General features: G+C 51.0%; 1 protein-coding gene across 3 annotated transcripts in view; it reads left to right on the forward strand.

Annotated features, from left to right (window-relative positions):
* The first annotated feature begins 13501 nt into the window (after window positions 1–13501).
* LOC102562600 (myomegalin) overlaps window positions 13502–21772 on the forward strand; it is a 135693-nt gene continuing 127422 nt past the window's right edge. For all 3 annotated transcript variants that reach the window (XM_059728264.1, XM_019486523.2, XM_059728265.1), the window contains exon 1: window positions 13502–13609. In XM_059728264.1, the coding sequence (XP_059584247.1) occupies window positions 13534–13609 (76 nt within the window). In that variant the 5' untranslated portion in view covers window positions 13502–13533. The remainder of the gene's footprint in view (window positions 13610–21772) is intronic.

The following is a 21772-nucleotide window of genomic DNA, read 5'->3' on the forward strand; positions in this document are numbered from 1 at the left end:
TTCAAGCTGGGCTTGCCTACACAGAAACAGAAACTAAAGTAAGGAGAGGGAGGGGAAAGGGGCAGGGGAGGGAAGGAGTGGTCTCATTATTGACGGTGTAGCTGGCCAGTGACTGTCATCCTTTCCTGAGGTCTCTTCCAATCCCAGTGCTCGGGGGGGGGGGGATGGAGAAACTGCATAAAAGGCATTGTTTAAACTGCTCTGCTTTCTGCCTTGGTTTCGGCTGAGTGAGGGCGCACCTTGTCACACACACACAGTTTCACCCACCCATGTCACAAGTTCTGCTTGTCAGCCGCCAGAGGTGCAGGGCCCCACAACCCCCCTGCACCAATCTCCTTGACAGCTGGTAGGCTTCGTGGCTGCAGCAGTGGCTAGCAGACCTGCAGTTTTCACACCTTTATGCCCCAAGACAGACAGTCCCACAAGCACCCATGTCACGAGTTTTGTCTGGCAGCAGCCAGAGGTGCAGGGCCCCAGAACCCAGAAGCCCTGCACCGATCTCCTTGAAAGCTGGCAGGCTTTGTGGCCATAGCAGGGGCTAGCAGGCCTGTAGTTTTCACCCTGCTGCTCCTTAACACACACGGTGTCACCCATGTCATGAGTTTTGCTTGTCACCAGCTTGAGGTGCAATTCCCCAAAACCCCTAAACCTATCTTCTTGAAACTTGGCAGGCTTTGTGGCCTCAGCAGGGGCTAGCATGCCTGCAGCTTTGACCCTGCTGTGACTTAACATGGACATGACATGAATTTTTTGCTTTCAAGATTTTGAGGTGCAGTTTCCCAGAAACTCTTGCATTTATCTCCTTGAAACATGGCAGGCTTCATACCCTCAGAAGGGGTTACCATTCCTGCAAGTTTAATCCAAATCAGGGTAGAAATGACAAAGTTATAGGCTGTTTTGAGCTTCCCCATTATAGCCTATGGGTGCTTCACTGTTTTCACGAAATAAAACGGAACAGAGGTTTTGAATCGATACGAAATTCAAAATGAAAAGCTGTTTCATTGAAATGCAAGTCGAAACGGAACGGTGCCATTTCGCACAGCCCTACTGGTCATTGTCACACAGAGGAGGTGGTGTTGTGGAGGCCTGGTATCATTAGCGTGTCTAGAGCAGAGCGATGGGGGCAGCAGCTCCTAGCACTGACTTGTGGACGGGGGGGGCGCAAAAAATAGCAGCTACCACCACAGTCACACCATCACACCAGTGATATGGCAGCAGCTGGGAGTCATCACAGCTTCCATTCATCACAGTTGTCCTGGGTGCCCTGATGACTTGATACGCCTCAGCCTGGTGTGATCCTACCTGGAGGAGGCACAGACTATCGAATCTAGCTGTCTCTATGTCACTGTGGGTAGAAATGTGTATTTAGGTCTGAGGAATCAGAACTCTTGGTAGAGGTGTTATTTTTATTAGACCAACTAGAGTTTTGCAAACAAATGTCTTTATTTGCAAGCTTTTGGGCACAAGCACCCTTCTTCAGGCATAGGAAAAAAGATTGTAAAAGTTCTCCTAGGTAGAAATGAAAGTTCATACTTTATAGGAGAGGTGAAGGTGTGGTAAAATCTCCTGTTTGGAACAGTTAATTTTATGCAGATTAGGCTCAGAGAAAAGTTGGAATAGTTTGTTTACCTCAAAATAGTTTGATGGCAAGCAGGATGTAGAGTCATATTTCCTTCTGATTATGAGGTTTCCTATTTCACAGAAGACTAAAAAGATGGAATGCTCTTCTGGGCAGGACTTCCTTATGTGGTGAGGTATCTCTGGGCTCTGTGATGATGCAAATTACCTTGAACAAAGGCAGGAGCAGGTTCTCAGGTTTTAGGTGGTAAAACTTGCTTCCTCCTTGTAAAATGATGAAGATTTCAGTTTAAAAATTGGCTAAAATTAGGTATCTTCCATGTGTCAGGTATGCAGGTTGTAGCTGTATTGGTTTAGAGGCAAAAGGAATCAGAACTCATGATAGAGGTGATATCTTTTATTAGACCTACTAGTTTTTGCATTTATTTGAAAGCTTTCGGGCACAAGCACCCTTCTTCAGGCATAGGAGAAAAGATGGTAAAAGTTGTCCTATGCAGAAATGAAAGTTCATATTTCATGAAATCTTTTCTCCTATGCCTGAAGAAAGGTGCTTGTGCCTGAAAGCTTGCAAATAAAGAATTTGTTTTGCAAAAAATCTCATTGGTCTAATAAAAGATATCACCTCTACCATGAGTTCTGATGCCTTTGCCTCTAAATCAATACGGCTACAGCCTGGATACCTGTTTAGGCCTGAGGCCTTCCTGACCATGGGAAAAACAGGATGGGGAGGGGGCGGGGGGCAGTTGTTCAACTCGAAGCTCCTGCTAGCCATGGTGATGGGCACTCGTTTTGTGGGGGAACTATAGGTTCTATATGGCTACTCCATGAGCCTGGTAAGCCCCATGCCAGACCCCTGAATCCTAGAAGGGAGCATCAGAGTTTGCAAAACCTTCCTGAAAGTTTTTTGCCAAGGGGTGGGTACTGCGCCCCTGTCACAGAACAGGCAGAACTCTCCTCTAAGTAAACCTTTGCATGTGCCAGGGAGGGCTGGGATGACATCAGAGATGGGAGAAAGTCCAGGACAGCTAGAATCAGAGGAGACCTGGTCAAGGGCTGCAACTCCAGCCACCCTTGTGAATGAATCCCCTCCCTTCCGCAGCGCAGCACCCTCCAGTGGTTGACTCTCTGGTTAAACAGCCCTCCTCTCCTCGGTCCCTTGTGCTGTCACATGAAGAGACCTGGGGTTTGGACATACCCGTTGGCTGGGATTGAATCAGGAGAGGATGAATGGATGATTTTCGGGCAGAGCTGGGAACTCAAAGCACCAGCAAGACTGTGGACAGGCTTGCCGAATCCACCTCATTCTGGCTCTGTGCTGTGAAAGCCTCCTCAGCACCATGATCGTGGGAGGTCATGGTGGACAGGTGTCAAAGTCTCTCCTCTCCGTGGAAAGGAAATGACACACTGAGCAGACACTCCAGGCACTTTCTGCTGTGTTTTGTTGAAAACAAGTCTGTGCCTGAGCCCTTCCCCACCTCCTGGGGCTGCCCGTCAGTGCTGTCCCTCAGTCTGGCAATCACTGTTTTGCTTCTGTGTACAGGAAGGCCTCAGCACTAAGAAAGGCCTCTAAAACTGAGTGAGGTTTTCTTAATAGAAAAGCAAGAGTCCTGCTCTAGAATAGTCTAGTAAACTCCCAGGAGGGGCTGTGAGAGGCTGTACCAGTGGGATGAGACTCTACACGGATGACCTTGGTATTATCTCTGCAAACTGGTGGACACAGGGTTTCAGCAAGGGGCGGCTCAGTGACGCAGCTGGGGGAGGACTGGGGGCTGGGTGCAGGCAGAGGGCTGTGCCGTAGGGAAGCAGGAGTTGCCAGGATCCTCCTCCCTGTCTGTCAGCCTGAGGAGGATGCTGTCTCTCAGGGTTGCAGGCTGAGCAGCTGGCTGTACTCTTCCAGCATTGTTGTCTTTGATGTGGGTGTTGGAAAAGCGACCCATCTCTGAGTGCTGTGTGGGCCTCCTAGGGATGCCAACTCTCCAGGATTGCCCTAGAGTCTCCAGGAATTAGATATAATCTCCAGGAGACTGCTGAGAGTCACCTGGGAGATAAATGATAGAACATTCATTAAAATAAATATTAAATGTTGAATCCAATTTATACAGTAGTCCAGTGGGTTTTTTAAATGTAATAGTAATGTACATTTGCCTTCCTGAGTACAGTACAGTAGATCAGTTATTAATGCTGGATATGATGAAACCTCCTGGAATAGATTCAAACAGAGTTGGCAACCCTAGGGCCTCCCCCTGCCCTCACTCCTCTGCTTTACCTACCTGGTGGGTCCTGTGCGACAGGCAGGGGGGAACTCTTAGGGACAGAGATTATCTTCTTGCTTACAGGCCTATACAATGGTTATCACAACAGAGCCCAGGGCCTTGTCTGGGGTCCACCATACCAGCACCAAGCAATAGTAGTCTGCCCCTCATTTCAGGGCTTCATTTAGAAATGGTTGATAAAGAGTTAATAATTGATGAAAAGATGTTCTCTGCCAGTCCCAGGCAAGTGCCATGGTTGTCACTGAGGTGGTAATGCACATATCAGGAGAAGGGGCCCTGGTCTTGGCTACGGAAGCTACCAGTCTGGATTGCCTCTGCAGCCCCTCTGGCCTATAACACCCCTGAGAGCAGCCAGCACCAGGCACCTCAGAGGACAGTGTCAGAAACACTGGGCACATCTGCATATGCTATTAATGCACAGTAAGGTTACTATGCATTTTTAAAAGGTGAAGTAAACTGTCCCCAAGAAAGGATCTATATGTGCATCAGCTTGGGAACAAATTTGCTTCCAACCGGAGCAGCTGAGACCAGGGATGTTCCTGCACCATGCCCTGCTCTGCCCCGTTGCAGCAGCCAGGAGGAGCTCCATGTTCCCCTGGGCATCAGCCTGGAACTGGTAGGGGGATGGTCCCAATCCCCACGTGGGTGGGGGGGAGCTGTCCTTACGGCCAGGACTGCTGAGTCCCAGCCACATGGGGATCGGACCCAATTCCCACATGGCCGGGAGAGGTATCCCCACCTGGTGGGTACAGTCACTTGGGGATCAGGAGGGTCCTGATCCACACATAGCCAGGATAAATGTCCTTGCCCCAGGGGGGAATGCTGCTTGGCAGGCACATAGGGATTGGTCCTGATCCCCACGTGGCTGCCAGGCAGTGTCCCCACCAGGCACGGATGCCTCTCCTGGACATGTGGAGATTACAACCGTCCCAATTTCCACATGGCTGTTCCCGCCAGGTGGGGACAACTTTTCTGGCTGCACGGGGACTGGGGCCCTCCTGGGACTGCATGGGGACTGGGACCCCCACGTGGCTTCCAGTCAGCGTTCCTGCCAGGAGGAAACACCTCTGCCAGGCAAGTGGGGATCTGGAGGGCCCCAATCCCCATGTGGCTGTCCCCACCAGGCAGGGGATCTCCCTGCCACTTGGGGATCGGGTCCTGACCTGACCCTACCTGGGTGGGATGCAGCAGTTCCAGCTGCCATGACAGCTCTCCTGGCCATGTTGGGACTAGGATGGTCCCTATCCCCAGGTGACAGGGAGACAGCTGCCCCTGCAGCCAGCACAGCTCCCTGCCACATGGGGCTTAGCTGGGCAGTAGTGAGCCCCCTCCTGCCTGGACTGACTGGGAACACATTGCTTCTGATCAGCATCTACACATGCGCTGCTGTGCAGTAGCTAACACGTAGTTAATCTACTACCTGTATTTTCAGGTAGTAGATAACTGTGCATTAGACTATTTTACTGCACAGTAGCCTAGCTCATGGTTAAATAATGACATTTTACTGGGCAATAGATTAGTCTACTGCATAGTAAAGAGTCCATGTAGACACAGTCACTGTGTAGGAGCTGTAGGGGCTTCTGCGAGCCACACAGCTCTCATCCAGACTGCAGATAGACATCAGCTTACACTCTGAGGCACCCGCTTTGATAAACTCTGACCTGCTGGACTCTCTGCTCACTACTGTGACCCCTGCTTAGCAGCTTATTGCCATAGCTTTTAACCCTTTCTGTCAATGTCCCTTTTATAAGCTCTGGCCAAAAATAATGGTTTTCATTTCAAAAGCCAGAGGCATTTCTAACTCTTAATTAATATCACTGTTTTTGAGTGATTTAAAGAGTTTTCTCTTTGTATAAGCATTTCCATGGGAAAATTAACATTGCTCAAAAGATTATCTACTTTACTACAGCAAAGATTTAGCTTTAGAGCTCAAATACAAACACCTCTGTATAGATAGAGAGAGACCTATCACAGATTGGCCTGGAATCCCATTTCCTGTCTCCAAGCTGTTGGCTGTACTCTCTCACTCTGGCATAAATCAGGAACGACTGAAAGGCGAATTCAGTCCTTATCTGTCAGCTCCAAAGTTCAGCTACTCAGTGATAGAAAACTCTGAGGTTTTAAATCAAACACTGGAGATAAGTAGGTTATTTGAAAGGTGGTGGTGGGTGGTAGCCAGCAGTTAAAGCTGCAGAACAGTTTTCATGATAAATGTCTGTTTTCACACATTTATTATCTTCCAATAAATTCCCCATCTGAGCTGTCATTTTGCAGCCTCAGTCTCTGCCCAAAAGAGATTTTTCTTCTTTTTTTTTTTTTTTTAGAGTTTGAGCCACTTTGTATTGATGGGAGCTTTCGGGGAGAACAGGGAGAAAAGAAACAATCTATATAATTCTAACAGGACTCTTTTTTTCAGCTAAAATGGGTTCTCTTTGAATCTTGGCCTGGGCACGGGAGTATGGACTCCTACAGAGTACAGACCATACCCACATCCCATGGGAGTCCTGGAGGGGTGGTGAAATATCAGAGGTATATTAGCTTTGTGCTTACTGTGTGTAGGGGCAAATGTCACCATCATATGTAGCCAGGGAATTCTACAGTAAGGTTGGCCTTAACTCCACCCAAACCTTGAGGGCATTAATCTGTAGTGCCCACTTAGATGTCCCCTAGGCACCGGCCTCATCCCTGTGAGTGGGACAGTGCTCCATGAAAGGATCAAAGGTCAGTAGTGGAAAAAAGGAGAGGTTTTTTCTCTGCCAACCTCATTGTGGGTTAAATTGTTTGGATCAGCTGTGGGGGTGGGACCTCAGGGTCAGACCTTGGCAGGCAGTGAGCTTGCATGGCATTGACACTGCTGTCATGGGGCAGGGAGTGCTGGCCCAGGCATTCACTGCCCACATGGGTCTTTTGCCACAAGCTGCACAGGGCATGGACCTTCTGCAGATGACTCTCCTTCTCACACATAGAGGGGAGAACTGCTTACTCCTGTGGCACCAGTATCCAAATCCCACAGGGACAGTATGTCTTTCTCAGGGCCATCCACCCCTGGCCCTCCCCTCCTCCACTGGTTATGTCTATCAAAGCTGCTATATGGGTCTATGAGCTGGAGGAGGCAGGGGAAGGAGGCAGTGCCCAGAATGCATTTTGCCCCACGAGTGACCCATGGCATGGAGCTCCCCCTTCGGGGGCGGGGAAGCTCTAGCACACATGACCCTAGAGCTGGCCCCCTGCAGATCCACACAGGATTTGTGGAAGAGGGCTGCCCTTCACTGACCTTGCTGGAGCTGTGACCCTCAGCAAGGTTTGACGCAGTGGCCTCTGAATCTGCCTGTCTGAGCTGCTGTGACTCCCGGTGATAAAGGACCAGACCTGCTGGACAAAACTAGTCCAGCTATTGGAGAGGGCAAAGATTGAATTAAAAAGGGTTAAAGACCCCCTTGCATGTTAAGAGAGTTTTTCATCAGGAACTGTACCTGAGACTGCTCTCTGGGGTGCTTATTTAGACCTCCTCAGAATTGGATCTGAGCACCCAGCATCCTTTAGGGCAAAAGTGTTAACCATATGGCCCTTAGGCTGTATCTGGCCTGTGAAGCCTCTCCATCCAGCTCCTGGTACTGCCCATGGGTCTGATCAGACACACATGGGGTACAGCACACATCCATGCTGTGGGACTGGTCTGTTGGCTGTATCAGGACCGTGGACCTCCTGCCCTGCCCCTTCCCTGCTCTCTCCTCCAGCATAACTGATTCAGAAGCTGCTCCAGCCAGTCTGGAGCCCACACTGCTTTCAGCGGAGATCCTGGAGTAGCTGGACAGGGTGCTGTATGTAGCACAGTCTCTCTGGAAGAGAAGCCGTGCTGCATGTGGTGGTCGCCCCACTGGACTGTTCTGGGATGCATGCTGCACATGGTGCCTGCTCCATCCAGTCCTACACTGGCTAAGCAGGTGCTATATGCGATGAAGTCCGGAAGCTGCTGGTGTCTACAGTCCTGGAGCTGCAGGCACCACATGTGGTGCAGTCCAAGGCAGCCACCATATGCAGTGCAGCTGCTACTTCAGCTGGACTGGGCTACATGACACACCCGTTCCAGCTGCTCTGGGATCCATGCCTGCACACAGCTCAGGTCCCAGACCAGCTGGAGCAGCTGCTGAATTAGGTATGCTGGGGAAGGGGAAGGGGAAGGGGAGGAGGAGGAGGTCCATGGGCCTAATCTGGCCTGTGGACTGGCCCTGCTCTACTCACCTGGACTGCAGGGTTGGTTGATTTGGTGCCCTGGCTTTAGGGTATTGATTGTTACAAGCCCCTGTGGAGGAAAGCAGGGCTACTATTCCTGTCTGTCTAGTGTGGTGCCAAGCCACTAAGGGACAAAGCCTTGGCCAGTGCTACACTGGAAGTCTGTAGCAGAGGAAGGTTTTGAACCCAGGCCTTCTGACTCCTGGTTCTTAAACCATCAGCCCAGCTTTCTTCTCAAGTTAAGAGCTCCATCTTGTCCTACCTTTGGACTACTTCTGCCATGCCTTGACACTTGGACATTAGCACAATGTAGGGATTTGGTATTTAATATTAACTTCTCATTGATACTGCCACAAGTGAATCGCTTTAGCACAGTATTTATTAGTCTCTTTTGTGTGTGGGAATTCAAGGCAAATAGTTGTGTTTAGTTTAATGTTACAGTTGTCAAACACAGCATTATTAAAGGCATCTCCTAGATGGCATTTGCTTTGAGTCAATATGGCTGCCTCATCTCCTTGTTGTGTTCCCTGTCTTGTGCTTCTGGGTTCTCTCTGTCTCTGTCTCTCTCTGTCTCTGTCTCTCTCTCATGCCTGCCCTCATTTTAGAAACTGGACACTTCCCCAACATTTTTACTTTTCAACTCTAACAGAATTAGCTAGGTTGGTTTCTAGGGGGATGTGTGGCTAATGTGCCTACAGCCTATAAGCTCCAGTGCGGAGTGTTTCATTTAATTCTGGATGCTGTGATTCCTGTGTACTCTCCTCTCTTGTAGACAGTAAGCAACATAGTCTGTAGCCAGCTCCAGCTCCTTCACTCACTAGACTCACCAACTGGTCCCTCATTTTGGTGCACTTGTGGAGGGTAGAGGTTGTGGACATACAATGAGAGCTGAACTCTCAGGAAGCTAAGGCTGATTCCAGGTGATGCTTTGAATAGTATCCTAGTCCAGGTAGGAGTTTCACACTCAGGGGCCTATGGAAACCTGTGTAGCTGGAACAGATTGGCTGTGACATGAAGCTTCCTTCCTATATTGGTGAAGTCACAAGAATCAGTGCAGGGAATTTAGGAATGCGTGGGAGGGTGATGCCAGGGCTGTGAGAGAGGGTAGGCCACCACCTGCTGGCCTGCAGCTGATGGACTTGGGTGTCTTGCCACTGCATCTGGATAACATCATTGATGAGTGGGTGCAGTGGAGAGGAGGAGCAGGCCTTGTGCACTGGGAAACACGTTCTCTTCAGTTCCCATCTTAGGTATGCTGGTGCTGGGTGGAAGAGAAAAGGCAGCTCTGTAGTAGGGTGGGGTTGGTCTTTTCTGACTACCAGCAAGGATGTCAGGTGTGCTGCCGTCTACCATAGGTATTAATAGAGGACAGACTTTCAACCTACCAAATGCCACAACAACAACAAAAAAGGCCTGGGCACAGCACTTCTCAAAGTTGGTCATGACACCAGGTGAGGTTACCCAACCCTTTCAGTGGGGTTATAAACACAATCAGATAATGGTGTGGGATTGGGCCTTGAAGTAATTATTGTTGGAGTGGGGCCTCAACTTTTGGCCTAGGGGATAGGTCACTGGTGTGTAGGAACTATGGGTGCTAGTCCTAGCTCTGCTGGGTAGCCCAGGATACAATACTCCTCACCTCTCTGGAAAATGGGGATGATTTTGCCTTGTGTAGAGGTTTGTCTGAGAAGAGCGTTAGGGTGTTATAATAGGTTTGCCTTAGTCTCAGTGATGTAATTGAACATCTTCTGTCCAGATGTAATTTTGATGTAAAACAACTCTTCCTTGAAAACAAATTCATTTTTTGCAGCAAAAGCAGTTTTGTTAAATGTTCAAGATTTCCCCCCCCACGCTTTTACTGAAAATGTAATAGAAAATATATTTTAAAAACATATTTCTATTTTCTTTTTTGCACTGATAAAACAGCAATTTTAATGAAAAAGCAGTGGGAAACAAGCATACAAATAGAAACAAAAAATACTCCTGATCTCCTGTGAGAAAGATCTGACATTCCTCGACCTGGTCTCGACTCTAACTAGCCTTGTACCTGTTTGCTGACCTGATGGTTGATGGCAGTGGATTGTGTTTGCAGATATGGTGGTACCACAGCTCTGGATGCTGCTTAGTAGACACTTCTCCCCTCCCTGATCTCTGTCTGAGGCTGGCCTTTACCATCAGTAGAGAAAGAAGCACCCCATGTCTGCTTCCACTGCTACAGCTCCCAGCTCATGCCATGCTGGGGCATGAGATCAGTGAGGACTGTGGAGGGGGGAAGATGGATGGATGGATGGATGGATGCTCTTTTTCCAGCCACTGCCTGGAGGGCTGTGTGGAGGTGTTGGTAGCCTAGCCTGCTGTTGAGTGGCTATATTCAGTAGCATGGCGGAGGAGATGTGGAGCTCCTCAAGAGGTGTTTCTGTTATTTAGAGGCTGGGGGTTTACCTGAATATCTTTGGATGCTATAACAATGTATAATTCCCTTGGCAGTTCTCCTAGTTTGCATAACATTAAGCCACTGTTGTTCATACAGTAGTGTCACCATATAATAATGGACTGCAAACTTCAGTTTGCACATGACCTTGACCCTGGTATTATGGGAGGGTACAACATGCTCTTGCCTTTTGTAGCTCTCTGGTGCCCTCTGCTGGACAGCTGGAAGCATTGACATGTGTCTTGCAACATCACTTGCCAGCCAGAAGGAAAAGCTTTTCAAGAGCAGCCCACTGATTTTGACATCTTTGGGTCTAGGCTCAGTAGCTGGCACATCCCAGAGGCCACAGGCACATCCAAGGGGGAGCCTGCTGACACTTCTGATAGAAACTGCTTCCCTTCAGCCAGGGTACTGCTCATCCCCCAGCTTGCAAGGGGAGATTTCACTGGGAGGACCTGAGCACAAAGTCATTCTTTCCCAGTAAGCCCTCTGAGGCCTGTGGGAACAGTAGGTCACCAAGACCTCCCAGCCTGATGCATCCTAAGGATCCCTAAGGAAGGAGTTCCCCTCCTAGGTCTTTAGTCCAGAGCAGCAGGGCCAGCTGCACCCCAAATGCTGTGCCCCAGCTCCTGCAGGTTTAGTGCTGAGTCCCCTTTGAGGTTGCTCAGGAAGAGATGTGGAAAGGACTCTGCAGGCACTAATATCTGCAGTTTGAGCAGATGCCATGAAACCCAGGAGTTTTCTGATCTATTCTTTGCATCTACCTTCCAAACTCTGCAGTAGGGAGAGCTGTGTCCCCTGCATGTTCCTGCTGGGACTAAAATCCAGAGGTTCCTGCTTAGAGGGCCTTGCCTTTCTGTTCAGGGTCAAAACAATTGCCACATTTGGGATCAAGAAGGAATTTTACTCTATGGTCAGATTGGTATGGACTGAGGGGGGGGGTTCACCCTTTCTCTGTAACAAGGGGCATCACCCACTTTGTTGGATGTCTTAAGCACATTTTAACAACTTTGAGGAATCAGAACTCATGGTAGAGATGATAACTTTTATTAGACCAACTAGATTTTTGCAAATAAATACATAAATACATAAATAATTATAGATAGATATAGATATATATCTATATATATAATTGCAAGCTTTTAACAACCTTTACAACATGAGGTCACTGGGCACCACTGTCTCCTTGCTTTATCTGTGGCACATGTTGGTGTCTTTGGGTAACATGCCTTGTAGCTGTGTGGCAGAATTAATTGGGTTATTTTAAGAATAGGTTTGACCTGGATTTGTATGGGATGGTTTGAATAGGAATGATCCTGTCTGGAGCAGTGGACCAGATGACCTCTAGAGGGCTCTTCTAGCTCGATTTTTCTATGATTAGGTGCCTCAGCACAGCAGCATTGGCCTGGAGAGTCGGTGCATGGCTCAGGGTGCTGTTCCAAGGCTGGCTTTTTAAAGGCGTTGCTTCCTAGGTGATGGCAGTGAGAAGCCAAGTAGGTCCCATTAAAGAAGTGTATGGTATAGGAAACTAGTAGCTCAGTTAGAGAAGTGGGTCTTTGTGGGGCTGGAAAGTGGGACCTGGAGTGGGGAGGAAGACAAGAAGCCTCAGATGGGGAAGGTTGAGAAGTTTGTCCCTGGGGAGGAGTGAGAGGGGTGCTGAGGCTCTGAGTTGAATTACTAGGAAACCAGGCACCAGCACAAAGAAGGATTCAAAAGCACTGGCTGCCATGGCCTCCTTGACTGAGGGATGGAGTGACTGAGGCAGACTAGTTCTGTGTTAGAATAGGGAAAGCCGTATTATAGGACCTGGGGCTATGTGAGCAAAGAAACAAGTAACCACCAGTGGGAGGAAAGCAGATAACGTTGTACCAGGGGCTGCAGCTTTCCTCTCAAGCATTGGCTGGTCATGATGGCCCCAAATGCAGACAGGACCTATGCCTCTAGCCCTCTGGGTTGGGGCCTCCATAGAGTCCTGATTCTGGGACAGTGCTGGCATCTGTTGTCTGAGAATCAAGCCCTGCAAGAGGTCTCAGGTGGGTATCCAAGTTCACAAAGGGCTTCTGAAATGTTTAGTTTTGGCCTGTTGGAAATAGAGGCAAGCAGCCTTTTCCTCACCTATTCACTTCCCTCCCACTCGCACTAAGAGGTCCACTTCACAATCCAGATGCATGTAGGAAGAGTGAATCCAGGGATTCAGGGAGTTCTTCCCAAAGAGCCAAGAGACCCGTGTCCTGGAGAAGGGAGATGAGGAGCTCCTCTGTACCCTGCCTGCTAGGGTGAGAACAAAGGGATGCTTCCTGGGACTCAAAGGCAGCCCAAATAAACCTCCGCTGGGGGGCTGCAGTGGGGAGGAGGATGCTCCCAATAGGGAAGGGTGGGTTGTGGGATGGCGATGGCTGGGGAGAGGTGGGGATGCTGGCAGGGACAGGGAGGGGTGAGGGGCAGGGCAGGGCAGGGGGGCTGTGGTGGGCAGTGGCTGGGATGACTGTGTTGTGCGCTGGGAGGTGCTATGAGGGCAGAGGGGAAAGGGAGGGCAGGTTGTGAGATGGGAGAGGGGAGTGGAGGCTGTCAGAGGAGAGGGGACGCTGCGGGGTGGAGGGGAGGCTCTGGGTGGGGGGCAGCCAGGGGCCCCATGGAGGGAGGGCTGTGGGGTGGGGAAGAGGAGGGGAGAAGGAGGGAGGGGAGGCTGTCAGGGACTGGGAGGCAGGTGGGGACAGGGTCGGGGGGAGGGGAGGTCGCTGGTGGAGCAGACTGTCCAGGTGGGGCGGGGAAGCTGTGGGGTGGGGGACTGCGGGGGGGAGGATGAGGTGGGGTGGGAGGCTGTGGGGTGGAGGGCTGTCAGGGGGAGGAGGCCGTGGGTCGGGGCTGGCAGGCAGGGGAGGAGGCCAAGGGGCGGAGGAGGAGGAGGAGGCGGCGGCGGCTGCGGGGCTGAAGAGTCGCCTCCATCCCCGGACGCGGGGGCTGCCCATGAAGCGGCCGCGCGGGGCCGGCTCGGCTCGGCCCGGCCGCCCGCCCCGCATGGTCCGCGCTGCTGCGGGCGCGCCCGGGAGGCGCCGGCGCTGGAGCCGGGCGCGATGCGGGCTCCGGGCGGGAGGTGAGCGCGGGGGGGATCCGGATCGCGGGGTCCGCGCATGGGGGGTCGCTGCGGGGCTGCTTGAGCGGGGAGCGGCGCGATCCGGAGTGACAGGGGCTGGGGCAGCAGCGCGATCCGCATGGAGGGAGCACCCGTGTGCACGGGGGAGCGGGGATCCGGATTGGGGGAGGCGCCCGTGTGCTGGGGCAGGGGCGGGTGTGCGGGGGCACGTTTACACGGCAGGGCGGGAGGGTCAGTGACCCCGGGGGCGGAGGCGGGGTGCTTGTGGGCGGGCGATGGGGCGCGGCGAGATGCTGGTGCAGGGGACAGGCGGGGGCCCAGTTGGAGGCCGTGGAGGGGACAGGTAGGGGGACGTGTGGGGTGACCTCGGCAGTGGCGGGGACAGGCCCTGCCTACGCGGCCCTTTCCCAGCCGTCCACCCCCAGGCTGCTGCCCCAGGGCACTGCTGCCCTGCGTGGGGTGCCCAGGCTGCTCCCGGGCCTGCTGGCACAGAGAGCCTCGCTCTGGGCTGAAGCTGCGCACATCTGCCCTGTCTGCCAGGGCAGGGGCTGAGGGCATCACCCGCCCCCAGGCCGCCTTCCTTTTGGGGCCATTCTCTGCATTACCACTTTTCCCATCCCACCCCTTCTCCCCCCTCCTTGTGCTCCTTTCCTAGCATGTCCTAACTATCCTGGCTCTTGTCCAGTCTCCCTGGCTCCCAGTGCCGAGCTCCACAGATGGGTGTTAGCCTAGATAGCAGGATAACCAAGCCCTCCCCCCATCCTCATCCCCTACCCTGAAAGGCCCAGTGTTGTGACCCAGCATGATAATGACCAGCCCAGACCCGATTACGTGGTGTGGCTGTGCAAAGGGGGGACAGCTGGGTATAACTGAGGCCCCCAATGTCGTCCCACTGCTGTCCTGGACACCCCCTCTCCTTCCCTGCCATGAGCCTTGCTGCAGCTGCTGAAGCTAAGATGATATATGCAAATTGCTTGCAGCATAAATGCAAAGAACCGGGTTCTTTGCTGCTGGGATGGAAACCATCACCACCCTGCTGCCCACCTCCTGCAGCAGCTGCACTAACTCACCCAAGCTCCTCCCAGGGCCTTCCAGTTTTCCAGCATGACCTGCCAGGTGCATCTTCCCTGCTCCTGTAGCCTCTTCCCCCATTCACTGAGATGCCACCTCCACCCCCATCTCTTATTCTACTCTCTACTTGTGACAGTGGTTATTGTTGCCCTTCACTTCTCTTCACTCTTCCCTTGCTCCTTTCTGTGGACTTGGGATCAGGCTGTATATGAGATTTTGCATAAGACAATCATACTGGGAACAATTAGCCATGTTAGCTTGAAGTTAGGCAGAAGGCAAGGCGGCATCTTATGAACTAACAGTACAGAGAGGCATGAGCTTTCATAGTCTACAGCCTACTTAGTCAGATATTACTGATTGACTTGTTCTTTCTGGGCTTCCAGCTCCTGGTTTGAGCATGCCTTCAAATTCTCAATATCGCTGTGCTTGTAAATGAGAGATGGGCACCAATTGCAGCATTCTCAGGTATTGGTGCAGCATATAATGATGATGTTGGCTAGTCAAGTGCATGTATGTGTGTTGGGAAAAGCACAGGGCCATATGAAAGCCTGGATCTGTGATGTGAAGAATTTACAGTGTGTTTAACAGGACGTTGTTTGCCACTGACTAGTCCAGAGTATCAGACACATGCCAAGCAGATCCTTTGTGTAGATTTCTGTAGAGTTTTTTATTCTGAAGTGTTTTGGTCCTCTAAAATGCCTCTCAAAATCTTCTCGAGCAGGAGCTCTGGGTGCCCCATTAGGTATTTTATTGCCTCCTGTCCCATGTTGCTCCCACATTTGCTTGGCCAGCTACATGCTTGTAAGGAACCATTAACATAAACAGTAAGGATGAGAATTTCAAGTGCGGTACAAACCAGGAAACAGTGTCATTCCAATTTCAGCCAGGCCCACAGCTACAGTTTTGCTATAGCAAAAGGGTTTTTGTGCAGCATCGTCCTCACACTATTACATGCTCCCATTTTGGAGACGTTCACCTTTGGGATAGAAGATTTTTACACTGTGGAGTTCTCTCTAAGGGTGCATTTTTCTCCTGGGAAGGTTGAGCAGAATCCCTTTAACTTATTTGTTGGCCTTCTGCATGGGTGAGAAGAACACAATCCTCTCTCTTTCAAAATAATTTAGCTGTATTTTAGGGAGATCTGCACCAGAACCAGCTGAAATGGGAAACTTGGCCTGGATATACTGTAGTCCTTGTTGGAGATGAGCGTGGTTTGGAAAAACATGGGTTTAGCAGCTGAAAATTATTTACTGAGTCTGTGGTGTGTGTTTCATTGCTGTAGGTACTCAGGGACAAAGAGATCCACTGTGCTTTCATGGGTAGCCTGTTAAGTTGAAGTGACCAACTGCTCTGAATTTTGGGACCGTGCCTATGGCCTTGTGGAGGTGGGACTGTCATCCTGAATTTGAAAATGTGGTCCCACACTCAGGGGCAGTTTTAGGGCAGCATGAATGGTGCAATTTCAGAAGCTGGAGCTGATCACGTGCTCCCTTTCCCCCTGCTTTAGCAGCCATGAAGCTGACTATCAGGTGCCAATTCCATGACTTGTATTTTTGTGGGCATCTAGTAAAAAGTAGAACCCAACACTGAACCTTTGCATGGCCCATCAAAAGGTCAATCCTGCCCATGGTCCTTTCGTACCTGCTGAAGGGATGCAGCACAAGGCTCCTTAGAGCCATGGGAACCTGGCTGTACTGCTTCTGGGTCAGGAGCCAGAACTGGGAGCAGCATAGCCATGATGATGTTTTACATTCAGGCCAGTTAATTAACTGGCTAATTAGTAGAGCTGAGTACTCCCAGAGCTGAGGGCAAAGCACATCATCATGACTATGTTCAGGTTTTATCTTCCTATCACCCTGCTGTTCACCTCAAGCTGAGGTTGAAGATAAGCGATTCTAAAGCAGGAATGCTTAATACTGACATGTTGAAACTTTATTCCAATAACAAGAACAATAAGAGTTCCTTATTCAGTGTTAGAAGAAAGAACTAATCTTTGTTTGCGATTCTTTACCATTGTCCTGTGATGGTGGTGACATTCAATACAGAGATTGATTTTTGGCCATGTAGGGAGCAGCCCTGTCAAGCTGGCTATCTGGAGCTCTGGGTCACCAGTCAGCAAAGCTGTCCTCCTTAACAGCCTTAGGTAGTCTGTAGAACCTGCACCTGCAAGGACAGCTCTTTGTAAAGTGCTTCTCAGACTTTCATGTAAGTGTGTTTTATGTTATGTTGCTGCGTGTTGTACCTGGAATGGATCTGATATTGAACTTGCACACGGCTCCATGCTGTTAGTTCCCAGCCACGCTTAGAAATGCTGAGGCAGCTGCTGCAGCCCTGAGATCTTTGCGCTGGGGAAGCAGGGAGAGCTGGTGTTGGATCTTTGCTGTCTTAGGTGCCCTGTATACAGTGCACTGCTTCAGTGGGCCCCTCATTGTCCAAGCCCAGCATTGCACCACCACCAGCAGTATTATAGGTCACCTGGCTTCCTCTGAATGGATGGGTGTTGGCAAGATCCTGGTGTATCTGAGCCAGTAGTTGGATCCAGTGTGCAGAGCCCATTGTTCTTTCTATATTGCTTCTGGAAAACTTATAGATGCAGAGTTAGGCAGGCAGGGTTTGCTTGTTTTCATTGCTGTGCTGCTCTTCTGGCTTTTGTGAAGGACTAATGTGTTCTTGCTGGGACTGCAAGGTTTCCTTGTTCTGTCCTTGAAGGTCAATATCTGCAGTTTTCAGATTCCCTGCTATGTGGGTGGATGGAGGCTATTTCAGATACACTCTTCTCTTCCTTTCCTCCTATAGGCTACAGATTTGTACCAGGTAAAAAGGTACCAAGGGTAGGAAAACACCAGGTTGCTAATGTTTCACAGGAGGGGCTCCTCTGAACCACCTATATATTCCTACTTGCAAGCACCAACCCAGAAAAGTGGCAGCAAAACCATTCTAGGGGTACCTCCTGTGGTTGTTCTTGGGACCGCCGCCTCTGATGTGCCTGAGAGCATCTACTGAGGGTGCCACAGACAGTCCCGGCTTGAAGAAAGCAATCCCAGCATCCCAAAGGGATTGAAAGAACCAAGGCGTTATTGAGGAAAACACATTTGGTCTCGGAGGGTGCATCTACATGTGCTTTAATGCGCAATAGACTATTTTACTGTGCATTAAAGCATCATATAGAAACTGTGACATTATACTAATGTACATTAAAATAGTCTACTGCACATTAACTGTTACAAAAAAGTATTCAAATGCACTACTGCACATTAGCATAGCCTAATGTGCATTAATTTAGTACCTCGCATTAGAGGTACTAAATTTAATGCACATTAGAAAAGGCACATTAATGCATGTGTAGACGTGCCCTGTGTGTCACCATGAAGCGCCACAGTGAAACTGGCTGCATCTGCTCTGGTTAAGCTGCCTCCTGAATTGGATGTGAAGCAACCATGTCAGTGCAGTGCCACACACATGCCAAGGTTGGTGTTATATTGACCTAGTTGATTTCTGTAGCCTCTAGGTTTGATCCTCCATCATTTTGCACTGGAGGAGCAGGCATAGGCCAAAAGCTGGTGCAACAGTATAGCGGGCACCCTTGGGTTCATGGAACTAGTGGTTGTGGTATGCAGGTCCTAGCAGGCCTGCGCTGGAACCACTGGGGCATGGACTGGCTGGGACTGTCTGGCTCCTCCATAACTACTGCAGGCACCATCTTATAGAAGGCACCATCTTCCCTTTATAATGTGGTCTGATAATGTCCTCCTCTAATGCTGCATGAAGGTGTCCTGGGCAGGGCAGCTTGGATGTCTAGCAGTGAGTCTTAGGCAGACTGGCAGCTGGTAGGTGACAATGGAGCAGAGGTTTCTAGAGGGCTCTTTGGCAACAGGTATGAAGATCAGGTCTGCCTCCTAGACTGTCCTGTCCCTCGCCAGGCCTGTCTGTTTGGCAGTAATCCTTGGCACTCCATCTCATGGGGCTGGCAGTGGCTGGTAGTGGTCTAGCCTTCCTAGACTGGTGCAGCGAGCAGCTTGTCAGCCAGTCAGCAGGTAATTACACTCTGCTTGTCTAGAGTAGGGCTAGGGTTGGCTTGCAGTGTCAGGCAGGGCTTGTCCAAGAGGCACCAACTCTGTGACCTCTTCCTCATTCCTCTCCTCACCTGACTGGCATGAGCCCAGTCCATGTGGCCCCTGACCTTTCCTGCTTCCCCCCCCACCCCCCAATCCACCTTCTCCTTGGCTGATTGTTCCTCACTGTTCCCCCCAGCCCTAGCTCCACCAGTGGCATTCCCTAGCCTCAGCCCAATTCCTGTGCCCTAGGCCAGAACAGCAAAGCTCTAAGGGGGTTGCTTAGGCCAGTGTGCTCCTCCCTGGCTCTGCTGGTTGCTGTTCCTTGCAGAGCTGGCATCCTGCACTTCTGCAGCTCCTTCTGCATTCTCACCTGCTGTGTAGACCTGTTGAGCTGCTTCCCCTGCTCCCAGCTGCTGGCTGTTCTTTCCCTTTGGTAGCACAAAGAAAGAACCTACCGCCTCCCTTGCCTGGCCCTGGTTGCTTCTTTCTCAAGCCTACGTCCCCAGGAAGATAACTTTCTCTCTAGTCTGGATGCTCCAGGCAAGTGAAGCTTTCTGGGGACACTCTTGATAGGGTCTCTTGGTGCCAGCCCTCCTGGCCTCAGCCAGCTACATGAGTCCCCATCCTTTCCTAGGTGACCCCTAACCAAATCCAGACAGTCATTCCATTTGCATCCAGTGATGGGCTGGTAAGATAGCTGCCAAGCAGGCTGAAGTGCTGAAGGGGCTGTTTGGCATTCTGTTCCTGGCCAATGCAGCTGGGTCTTTGTAGGGCCAGAAGCCAGGAACTTCAGGGTCACATAGCCTTTGACACTGACTTCTTCAGCAACCTTGGGCAAGTCCCTTAAACCAGGCATTTCAAACTTGGGGGTGCAAACAGGACACTTAACTTGTGTATGGAGGTATCAGAACAGCACCAAGTTTTTTCACAGGTGCTGGAGACCCCCCAGCTCCCCTTGGCCTCCAAGAGGAAGTACGGATCCAGCCACTGGCACCGGGTGCCTGACTTGCCAAAATTTGTTATGCATCTGTGCTGAGTGTACAGCCAGTAGGACATGTGCTTTGTAGCCCTCGGAGGTACACAGGAAGTGGACACATGGCATGGGCATTTTGGCTGGCATTGGGTGCACTGGGGGAGTGAGGCGCATCGGACAGATCCCTCAAATGCTGCAGTCCTTAACATGGCTGCCTTCTCAGCAGGGGGTGATAGGTCCCAGGAGCTGTGGTTTCTGTGGGGTAGCTTCAGCTGTGCAAATAAAGCTGAAAGCCGACTGTCCTGCTTGCTCTGTCTCTGCAAGCGAGGTTATCTGTGTGCACCATGCCTCTTCCCAGGAGTTTGCTTCCATTTGTTGGATAATTCCAGACTAAGTGGCAGGCAAAGTTCCTGTCCAGATCACAACCCTCCCCATCCCTGCTGAGGCCAAGAATAGTCTTGCCCAGAGCCTGAGAATGCATGGCTGCCCTGCCAGTGAGGCAGGGGAAGGGGTGAGCTGCCTGTCTTCAGCTACCAGGGTCCCAAGGCCTCTGCAGAAGGGGACCCCTCTGTACCAGAGACTTTCCGTGGAGATGGAGCTCAGCCGGGCTTCTCTGTGGGTGTGTCTACATGAGATGCTAAGTGCACAGTAGCCTAATAACGCTGCGCAGTAGTGTGTCATACCACTGACAGTGCTAATATGCTACTACACAGTATTTTTAGGCTACTGTACAGGAGGTGTTTGCTGGTGCTACTGCGTAGTAACTCTGGTTACTGTGCATTTATTTAGGACTTGGTTATACAAGCACTAAATTAAATGTGCAGTAATCACTGTGCATTAATGAATGTGTAGATGCACCCAGTGTGATGCTCTCTAATTCCTCAGTGAGCTGCTGCTGTGCTCAGCAAGTTGCGGGGGCACTTGGCCTCTTCAAACGAGACCCTGCACCCAGGAAGGGAAACTCAGGCTGGGAGGGTGAGGGAGGAAGCAAGGGAAGGCAGGGGCTCAACAGTGAGCCCAGGGCTCACTTCTCAGCATGGTGTGTTCTCAGCCTTGTGCTCCTGAAGCGGGGAGGCTGGGGGTTGCTTTCTATTCCAGGGGCTTACATAACTGTCTGGGCTCCGGGCTCTTGAGATCCTTCTGCCGCTCAGTGGAAACCTTGTTGCCGTGGCCTGGTGCAAGGGCTGTCTTTGCAGAAGGCACACTGTGCTATTGCAGTTCTTTGATGAGTGTCCCGGACTCCACCTCCATCCGTCTGACAGCTCAGCCTGTGCTGAGGAACTCGTGCCAGCCAGTCATCTGTGAGTCTGTGCGAGCCTGTGGGACAGCTCCAGCCCTTCTGCTCCAAGGTGTATGCGAGTCTCTGCCCTGTGGTTCTAGGACGAGAGACTCGCCACGTCAGATCTTGGCTCCAGGAGACTGTCTCCTGGGGAGGGAGAGACTGTACTTGGAGGTGGAGATGCCTGGGGCTTTCCTCCCCTTCTCCCTGGGCTGCTTCCGACCATCAGTGAGGCACTGAGTGAGCAAAGGGGCTGGAAGATAGAAGGCACCAGGGCAAGGAGGTAAGTACCAGGGTTTCTCTTTTCTCCCTTTGCCTCCTTAGTGTGGCTGTCCCAGGCGTCTCTGCCCCTTGGAAGCTCTTGGGATCTGTTTAATCAGGTTCCTTCAGCTGGAGCTGGCCTTGTCCCCAGCACTCCCCTCCCCAGCATCGGGGCAGGAGCTCTGCGTTCCACATTGCAGAGACCCAGGAGGGTGAACCATTCGTGCAGTTAGCATGACCCCTACCTCGCCCGCAGGCCATCCAGCAGCCAGTTGGATAAGGTGATGCCCGAGGTCTGGGAACAGTACCTCAAGCCCTAAATAAAGCTTTAAGACAGTAGTCATCAACCGGTAGCTCACAATGGACTAGTTGATTGTGGGTCCTCTGACAGTCAATCTCAGTAAATATAAACTGTTATGTCTACATTTTCTTTGAGGTAGGTTCTGGGTTGCACTTTAATTCAAAAAGTGATCTTGTGCTTCAAAAGGTTGGAGACCACTGCTCTAAGATCTCTTTGGCTATGG

Source organism: Alligator mississippiensis, chromosome 5 (assembly GCF_030867095.1).
Source record: "Alligator mississippiensis isolate rAllMis1 chromosome 5, rAllMis1, whole genome shotgun sequence".
Classification (NCBI taxonomy): domain Eukaryota; kingdom Metazoa; phylum Chordata; order Crocodylia; family Alligatoridae; genus Alligator; species Alligator mississippiensis.